The sequence below is a fragment of the Amphiura filiformis genome, chromosome 15, assembly GCF_039555335.1.
Source record: "Amphiura filiformis chromosome 15, Afil_fr2py, whole genome shotgun sequence".
Classification (NCBI taxonomy): domain Eukaryota; kingdom Metazoa; phylum Echinodermata; class Ophiuroidea; order Amphilepidida; family Amphiuridae; genus Amphiura; species Amphiura filiformis.
In genome coordinates, this window is record NC_092642.1 from 30,069,686 (window position 1) to 30,079,829 (window position 10,144).

Below are 10,144 nucleotides of genomic sequence, written 5' to 3' on the forward strand. Positions count from 1 at the left end.
CACGATTGATTGAATCCACAGTTTTGCTTGAGTTGTGTCAATAAGCTTCGATATCACTGAGTACATTAAACTTCCCATTATCAACAATTGTTCGAGGTTATTAACAAAAGGCATTTCACTTGGCATGTTTCCTGTGATATCCCGGCTGACTATAATCTATAAAATACACGTCTGAACAACTCTGCCACTCATCAGCTATACTTTTTATGCTACATTTTCAACATCTACATGTTCACAAGTAAGTATATTTATATATTAATAATATAAATTTCATGCAAGCCTTTGAATCACGGTTGAATAAACACCAGCATGAGCAGTGCATTGAGAAAATTGTATGCACAGTAGTGTTGGTATTGCATTCACAGGATTTCAAGCCAGTGATTTTGGTAATGGTATATTGTTCACTATAGGTTTATATGTTATGTTTGAAATTGCGTGAGAACACAATTAATATACCACTGTGCTATATTCGTGTGTAATTACTATATAATTATACTAGGGCATATTGTAATACTTTTCACTATTTAGGGTTATAGGTATTTAAGGGCTGGGGTATGAACGTTTGGACAGTATTTATTTTGGGACATTAGAGCACATCAGACATATCGAATTGCATTCTGAATATGAAGAATGTCATTCTGATATCAAATAATTTAGATTTTTTGAAATTCGCAATTTAATACACATTTTATGGCAAATCATTAAAAATTGATATTTTTGATATTTAACAGTTGAAGTAAACTTTATAAATCTGATGATTTATACTTAAAGTGTATGTAGGTGGGATGAAAAGCCGACGATCAATCAAAACACCAAAAAAATTAGGTCTTTTTGGAAAAAAAATCCATATCTTCAATATGAAAGGTCAAAATTTTCAATTGACCGTCGGCTTTTCCTCCCTGCTACATACACTTTAAGAATATATCATTAGATTTATATAATTTACTTCGAGGACTGTTATATATCAAAAATTTGAAAAATATCAAATTTTTATAATTTGTCATAAAATTTGTATTATATTGTGATTTAAAAGAAAAGAAAATTATTTGATATCAGAAAGACATGCTTCGTATTCAGAATGCAATTCGATAGGTCTGAGGTGCTCTCATGTCCCACAAAAAATACTGTCGAAACACAATAAACGCTCATTTTGGATCCCTTAACTAAAACGCATTTTATGGGACACAAAACGCAAGATAATGTTAATAAACAATAACATTGAACAAATCGACTGCTCAGTACCAGAAGTGAGTAAGTGCAATAGCTGCCTAGCCTTGTGTAGCTGCATGCTGCATGTGTAGATGAGTACAATATACTGTGTGTAAATTTACCAAATGTTCACAAGGCAGCTATTGTACTTGCCCACTTCTGGCAATGAGCAGTCGAAATTAGCTTATTTGCTGTGTCACCTGACACAGCTGGCATATTTTCTCACGTGTTAAATATGCATTAACATGACTGTATCCAGACAAAATAGAATAATACGAACTGTATATCTATTTTTATCATTATTAGGCTACCCTATAGTGATGATTACGCTTTTATACAGCTTCTACATTGTATAACAACAGGCATTAATACAATTTTCAGCACACTACTAGCACATATACCGCAGAACTGTGCACACCCTACCCAAAGTCCCATTACCTGCCATCCAGGTAAAACTCACGTGCACCCTTCCCCTCCACCCACACACCCCCACCCATACCTGACACACGTCAAAGGCGTTTGAAGTGCGCCTCAGGAAACATTACAACAGGAATCGATTACTTCATGTCATGTTCAAGTTGAACTGCAAATCAATAGATTCAGAAGGCACAAAAGAATTTTACAAACATGATAAAATTATTCATGTCAATGTCATGTCAAAATATTATGATATTATGCAAATATACATTATTCTACATCAAGGTAAGCCAAATAGGGACGGAGACCCCTCATATTTACACACCGCCAAGTTGAGGTCGCCGACGTTTAGGGTTTTATAAATTAGTTACAAATTGCCTAGGCCTTCATTGAGTTGAAGAGTATTTAAGGTTATCAACTATATATTTTAAGCAGTTGCGATTTTGGTAGTTCACATCATCTTGCGAATGATAGTGAGCTTTGGCAAAAATTGTATCGTTCATTTCATAGCGAGTGTGTAGAAGAATTCAAATATCACAGATATAGTTTTGTAGGTCATGTGGTTCTTGAGTTATGTTGTGTAGAGGGCTGAAACAACAACACCATTGTAAAACGTACATAACTCATTAACAACAGTAAATCAAGCAAGTTTTCAAAGTATATTATTTGTAGAAGGAACTTTTTGCAAAACATCAAAGTGTTATTTTGTCAATAATATATTGATTTATATAATGGAAATCGATGTTTTGGCTGCATTATTTCGACCAACAAAACCTAGTCTATGTTTGTTAATTTTTTTTCTTCTTAATTTGTTTCAGGTAATGGATTCTCGTGCAGTATTAACACTTTTTGTGTTATCGTCAATACTACTTTTTAAAGACAATGTGTGTGTTGCTTATAAGAAAACCGTAACTCAGCCACACGTCCTCTTCATTCTTGCTGATGACCTGGGGTTTAATGACGTAAGCTACAATGGTAGGAATCATGGATCCGCCATGAAAACAACAACCATTGACAAATTGGCAGCTGAAGGAGTCACTCTTGGTAATTATTATGTACAACCAATATGTACTCCAACTCGAAGTCAACTGATGTCAGGGCGTTATCAGGTAAGTTGAGCCTAATATGGTTGTTTGAGATCATTGTCTGGATGGATTTTTCGTACGTGGACGGGGACGTGACCGCGAACGCGCGATGTTTATTATAGAGAGCTTGCGATTTCCAAACGTACATATCATACGCCCGTGCATCTATTCAAAATTACTCTAATGTGATGGGATTTTGAATAGATGCACGGGCGTATGATACGTACGTTTCGGGAAATTGTAAGCTCTCTATCGTGACGTAATTCAACCGCAAGAACATCATTATAACGTTATAATTGTCGTAGTATATACTGTAATAGTCTGTCAAATTGAAGTGCCGTTTAACCACATGTAGTGCTGCGAAAGATTTGCTATTAATATATTAATACCTTATATATTAATATGTCACATAAAGATCACCATTAATTATAATGACGTCAAAGATTCTTCATGTTTTTGAACATCACAACCGCTCACACCTGTAACCACTTACCCACCCCTACCCTCGTCACCCTCTCATATTGAAATCCGCGTACTCATTACGTATAAACGATTTGTTCAACAACTGGCAAAAAATGCTTCCATGTACTGTACTGGGCATGACAAATGTTACCACTCGTAACTATCAAAATGTGCGAATAAAAGCATTAATGTAACGATGTAATTCGCCATGGAAGTAGTGATTAATTACCATACAGGATTAATTACCATAGCAATGGGTTTACACTATTTTTGAATGTATATTGCCCCACACTATAAGGAGGTTGCACTCATCAGATGTGTATGTGTGTAATGATAGATTAACTATGTACGATGATGCTCTTTTCAAAGACACTAATGCGTGTGATCTGCATGATGTGAAAATTCTATAGAATTAATGATCCAGGTCGTTATCCTTGTTCTTTGATAATCTATAGTCGTGTTCACACGGTCGGACATAAGTCAGTTATTACCGGTAATAAGCAACTTATAACCGGTAGTAAGGACTTATTACCGGTATCGGTATTAAGGGGGTACTACACCCTTGCCCAATTTTGTGCCTATTTTTGCATTTTTCTCAAAAATTATAGTGCATTCGTGACAAGTAAGATGTGTATATTATAGGGGCAGGGACTACAACTACTGCACTAGACATTTTATTTCAGCACAGACAACAGTTATGGAGTTACAGTCAAAAATGAGGGAAAACCAATATTTGATCAATAAATCAATTTCTACTTGCCTCGAGGTGCTGAATTTTCAGTGCAGTAGTTGTAGTCCTTGCCCCTATAATATACATATCTTACTTGTCACCAATGCGCTATATTTTTGAGAAAATTGCAAAAATAGGCACAAAATTGGCCAGGGGTGTAGTACCCCCTTAAGTGACTTAAGTCCGACCGTGTGTCCGACTTATGTACAATGCAGAAGAACGATGTTACGTCTAGTGCAGGCAAATACATTCAAAACTATCGTAAACCCGTTGCTAGGGTAACTAATCCTCTTACATCACTACGTACTTCTATGGCGAATTCTGTCTGTGCATGCAACTGTCGTTTTATACATCAACTCATTTTATTAATAAAGGGGCAACTCTTAACTTTTCCTTTATCCCTACCCTTGACGACTTTTGTATTATCAGATTCACACAGGATTGTATCACCGCAATTTTTATCCAGACCGCCCACAGTGCCTTCCACTGGATGAAATCACATTCCCACAGAAAATGAAAGACTCCGGCTATGCTACCCACATGATAGGGAAATGGCATTTAGGCTTCCATAAGAAAGAATGCCTACCCACATACAGAGGATTTGATACATTTTTAGGTATGTCTTACTGAAATCAAAGAATTGTGTTAAAATGAATAGGAATAATTATCTCCCTGCACAGATTCATACGGGATTATACCATGCTATTATATGGCCAGACCTTCCTTCTTGTTTACCATTAGAGGAAATCACCTTAGCACAAAAAATGAAAGAATCTGGTTATGCAACTCATATGATTGGCAAGTGGCATCTCGGATTCTATAAGAAAGAATGTTTACCAACTTATAGAGGTTTTGATACATATTTGGGTGAGTTTGTGCGTGATTATCTTTTAACAGAATAGACCAGAATAGAATAGAATAGTATAGAACACAATAGAATAGAATAGAATAGAATAGAATAGAATAGAATAGAATAGAATAGAATAGAATAGAATGGAATTGAAGGAAATAGAATATATAATTTGGTGTTGATGTGAGCCATAGAATAGTTTGTACAAATATATCGCTCTGTCAAATTTAGCCTGATTTAGCCTCATGAATGGGAAAAGGCAAAATTTGACATCGTGCTATATACCATTGTACGCTATGGCATTCAATATAGAATAGAATAGAATAGAATAGAATAGAATAGAATAGAAGGCATACATCTTGGGGCTATCTGAGTTCGGACTTCAGGCATCTACTTTTAATACCAACGTTGGTGGGTAAATTGTAACGTTGGCGCCGTCAGCATTTGTGATATTGCCAGGCGGCATAGGAAGCGCAACACGTGACGTTCGAGGCTGGCGAAGATACAGGGCTGACAGCCCCATTCAAAATACACGATTAGCAATTACAAATGGAAAATTAGCATACTTGCAGTGGGGTACTTTGTCGAACCCCGGCGGTTTTAGAGTAAGATAATTTGCTTTGACACCACATAACAAATTTAGAATTGTTTGTGAAGATTTCATGATTATGTGTTAATCCAATGGCGACCTCAAAATTGGCGATATCGCTTCCATCACCGCCTGGATATTTCCATCATTGGCCATCGGCCATCTATAATTGCTCAACGTTGTACAACGTGGTGAAAGGTATAACGTAACCAACTATCCACCTACTGTTCAATTGTGAGCCAACGTTGGCCCGATACAAATGGCAACGATCACGTCAACTATCATCATGATCATTGGTCATTCAAGTCAAATGCTATCTGGGAAGCTCTCGTAAGGGTTCAATTCCTTCACCACTGCAATGCAACACGAGTCTTCAGTAACATAGTAATGTAGCTAGGTCAATGTAAAGTGTTTCATATACCCTCTAGATTAGCCCTATCACTTCTAGAAATTCTAACTTACACAACTTTGCCTTTGTCATTAGGTTACTATTTAGGATCGGAAGGTTATTTCAATCACAACAGAAGTGATTCTGTAGAAGGCATCAAGATGAACGGATACGATTTCCACCGAGATGTTGGAGAGAATTTGACACCTGCTTGGGAATATAATGGACAGTATTCCACTTTTGTTTTCACACAGGAGGCACAGAACATATTAAGGCAACACAAACCAACTGATAAGGTGGGTATGCGTTAACGTTCTGCGTGAAAAATGACTGTTTTTTTTACAAATGAATTTGGGGTTGTAACGCTATTGGTTTGGTTTTGTGATGAATGAAAACAAAATTGTCAAGTATGCGTTTGTGATGACTTTTTAATTTGTATGATGTACTAACATGTGTACAAAACACTTATCTCAAAGTAATATTCTTAAACTACACTTTCAGCCAATTTTCATGTACCTACCATATCAAGCAGTACATGGACCAATGGAAGTTCCAGAACAATACACAGAACCCTTCAAAGACAAAATAAAAGATAAAACCCGTCTGAACCTCGCTGGAATGGTGAGCTGTATGGATGAGGGAATTGCTAATATTACAAAGACTCTGAAAGAAACGGGTCTTTATGACAACACAATAATGATATTTTCTACTGGTAAGATTTCAAATTAGAAGATCTACATACTTCAGCATTAATGTTCGGTAAGCGGTATATATCACGGTACAGTGACACATTAGAGACAACGTTATTTCCGATCACATTTGATCAAATTCTCCCTCATCCATACAGCTCACCATTCCCACAAGGTTCAGACAGGTTTTATCCTTTATTTTGTCCTGGAATTGCTTGTTCTTGCATTAGCCCATGTACTGTTCCTTACGATTGTGCAATGTTTAACAACTTCAAGAACACTTAAATTCTCGAACTATAATATTCTCAAACTATACTTCCAGCCAATTTTTCTGTACTTACCGTATCAAGCAGTACATGAACCAATGGAAGTTCCAGAACAATACACAGAACCCTTCAAAGACAAAATAAAGGATAAAACCCGTCTACAACTTGCGGGAATAGTGAGCTGTATGGATGAGGGAATTGCTAATATTACACAGACTCTGAAAGAAACGGGTCTTTATGACAACACAATAATGATATTTTCTACTGGTAAGATTTTAAAATAAATACGTCTACATTCTTCATTGCGAACGCGTGAAATGCAGCATTGATGTTCGGTAAACGGTGTATATCACGGTGCTGTGATACATTTCCAGACAACCGATAACATTTTAGGTACTTTACTTTGAAACACTGCATTATTTTAACTTCTCATTTTAAAATGTAAATCTTTAGGATCTTAGATTTTTTTAACCGATAGCGCTTACCAATTTGTAATAACGAAAAACTTTCAATTTGTTGTGTACGAATTTTAAATTAGACTAAATTTTCAACGAAATAAGAAGACTTTCTTTATTATTATTTCTTCTTATTGGTTTTGTTTGATAGTGAAATGTTTTTATTATTTTGCCAGACAATGGTGGCCCTACTATTTTACATTATAATAACTGGCCTTTGCGTGGTGCGAAGGGAACTCTATGGGAAGGCGGCGTACATGGAGTAGGTTTTGTTCACAGCCCTCTGCTGCCTGCTCAAGTACAGGGAACCGTTAACAAAGCTTTTATCCACGTTAGTGATTGGTTCCCTACGATTGTGCAAAGTATAGCGGGAGGACAATTAAATGGGACCAAACCACTGGATGGATACGACGTGTGGGACTCAATTATGTAAGTATATATTACGGCTGATCTGATATTGATGCAGTCATCAGGCCCTTGTCGTTCCAGATATAACGTTTCTGATTCCAACTCCTCTTGTCTCTTTCGCCCCACTCTTAAAAAATCTCCATCTCTTCGTTCTCTCTTTCTCTTGCATATTTTGATAACTAAGTATTACAACGACGTTTAAATTTTAAATAAGCCCTGTCTAGATCTATTGCATGCACTCTTAATGTTTGGCAAATAATTGCAGGTTTTAGGGCCTTTTTCACAAAGTACTTAGGGATGAACTCAAAACTCGTCCGTCGGCGCGATTTCTGGCTGCTGAACCGCGTTCCATTATTCATGTTATTTAGAACAATAAAAACAGGCTCCAACCGGTCAACCGCCGGTCGAGTTTTGATTTAATCTCTTAGAAGATCCAATAATGCCACCAATAACCGATCTTACAGTTTAATACTATGTTACTGAGGTATGCTAAAATGGAAGCTTTCACGTAGAACAGGCATACAGGTCTCAAATTGGAATATTTGAATACTTTGATGTCAACATAACTATCAACAGCACTGTTAAGGTATGGCGTTGCTATAAATTTCTCTACATTTTTTCCTTTGTTCTTGCCAGAAAAGGCACTTCTTCCCCACGCAAGGAGCTTCTTCATAATATCGACCCGTACTTCGTAAAAGTTACAAATATAACGCAGCTACCCAGCCCGTTCACTCCAAATATTCATGCTGCTTTGAGGGTCGGAGACTGGAAGATACTTACGGGTAACCCAGGTATGTAAGACCAGTAGTGTAAGGAAGTAGGTAAAGGAGTCTTACATCCTTCCAGACACATTCACTCCGTTGCTCACGAAGGCCGGGCACGAAGGTTGTGACCGGAAGACACATGTAAGTCATATAAATGGCTAGTAAGAGGTGTAATCAATGTTGCTTTTATTGTTAACTTTACATACTGCCAAAGTAAGTTTAGCCGTTAATGGAATACTGTATTACATTGATACAAAGCTGCATCTGTGTGACTTTCAATCGCATTCCTTTTCTGAAACACGGTTGTTTGATGCATTAGCTCAATGTAAACTCTGGTGGTGCTATTTATCTTAAATCTTATTGACACATTTACAAGTTTGGTACTTGTATACTGCCATTAAAATAGAACAAATTAATTACAAATAACAGAACAATTTTTCAAAAACTTTTTATCATGAAATGACCGTGAAATGAAAGGAATAACTCATATTATTGCTCAATTAATATTGAAACATACATAAATAGCGCCCTCAATTTTCACACAAAAATAATGCTACAGATTAAAATATTTCCACAAAAAAGCATAAAAAGATGAATAATTTCATAAATAAAAGAGAATCAGCGTTACAAATACTAACTATTTCGGTGTGACAGCTGTTAGGATTGTTCAGTTCTATGTTCAGTTCTATAATTGAAATTTATGATTAGGCCTATGATGTTTTGTTAGAAAACAAAACATCATAAAAATAATCGATTCAAACAACCGTGGAAATAAATTAACCCTTAAACTCTAATCACATTGTTAGATGAGTCAAAGCACACACGTGATTAACATTGCCAAACAGTAGTTTTCAGAAGTTTTAATATATTGTAAGTCTGTTTTTGTGAGTGGAAATGAAACGGAAGTAACTTTTGTGCTGAGGCTTGCGAGCCTATGCCTGTGCATAGTACACTATAAAACATTAGGTGGAGGCGCCGTATTTAACGTTAGCTTTGGACATTTAATTATTTTCCACCCGACAAACCCGGGTGAAAAATAAAGAAAATAATAAAATATCCAAAGCTAATGCTAAATACGGCACCTCCGCCTAATGAATCACTATGTTGTTTGCGAAAATATGACTAAACAAGAAGACTTTCAGTTATCTCCCCGGGTTATCTCCATGTCCATGAGACGCATTGATCATTAAAAGTATTTCAATGATCAATTCGTGCCATGAACACGGAAGCTCGTAGAGATATGATACAATTGACAAGGTCTGGTTGTTTCATATTCCCCAATTTTCTCAACTCACAGGTGTATACAATGGTTGGATCCCGCCTCTTGAATCTGGCATAGTACCGATACAACCAGTGATGCCAGAAGGCAAGAATATATGGCTATTCAATATCACCGCTGATCCAGATGAGAAATATGACGTAGCTTATAAGAATCCATCAGTGGTTAAGATGATGCTAGCAAAACTAGCAGAGTACTATAACACAACGGTACCAGTATTGTGGCCTGACCCAGACCCTAATTGTGACCCAGCCAATCATGGCGGAGTATGGGGACCATGGATGTAAAGGAATAGACATAGAGACTATAAAGAAGAAAGAGTAAGGTATATATGAGTTGACTTGTGGCGTCATACGCTGGCGAAGTTATATAATAATCGGATTAACTACCATAGCAATATGTGAAAACAATTTTTGAATATACCGCGCTGCACTGGTACGTTCACGCGGTACCTCTGTATTGAACCATATCATGCTGTTCACTCGCACCTGTAAGATTAGTACAGACATACGCCAGGTGATTAGTGCAACCTGCTTGTAGTGCAGCGCGATAT

At 36.7% G+C, this 10,144-nt stretch overlaps 1 protein-coding gene across 2 annotated transcripts; it reads left to right on the top strand.

Annotated features, from left to right (window-relative positions):
- On the top strand, window positions 1-9,879 carry LOC140171498 (arylsulfatase B-like). 2 transcript variants are annotated; one of them, XM_072194768.1, is made up of 8 exons: window positions 1-238; window positions 2,445-2,735; window positions 4,333-4,519; window positions 5,827-6,026; window positions 6,742-6,952; window positions 7,317-7,569; window positions 8,185-8,339; window positions 9,610-9,879. In XM_072194768.1, the coding sequence occupies exons 2-8, from the start codon at window positions 2,448-2,450 to the stop codon at window positions 9,876-9,878; spliced, it is 1,563 nt and encodes a 520-aa protein (XP_072050869.1). In that variant the 5' UTR covers window positions 1-238; window positions 2,445-2,447; the 3' UTR covers window position 9,879. The 2 variants fall into 2 exon arrangements, with proteins under 2 accessions (XP_072050869.1, XP_072050868.1); XM_072194767.1 differs by lacking the exon at window positions 4,333-4,519 and adding an exon at window positions 4,584-4,770 and having other exon boundaries at window positions 6-238.
- The last annotated feature ends 265 nt before the right edge of the window (window positions 9,880-10,144 follow it).

Bases quoted from the DNA above. Each gene is read 5' to 3' on its own strand.
- LOC140171498 (XM_072194768.1), top strand. From the start codon at position 2,448: ATGGATTCTCGTGCAGTATTAACACTTTTTGTGTTATCGTCAATACTA. The intron at 6,027-6,741 runs GTGGGTATGCGT...CTATACTTCCAG, and splicing joins AACACAAACCAACTGATAAG to CCAATTTTTCTGTACTTACC. The intron at 8,340-9,609 runs GTATGTAAGACC...CTCAACTCACAG, and splicing joins GATACTTACGGGTAACCCAG to GTGTATACAATGGTTGGATC.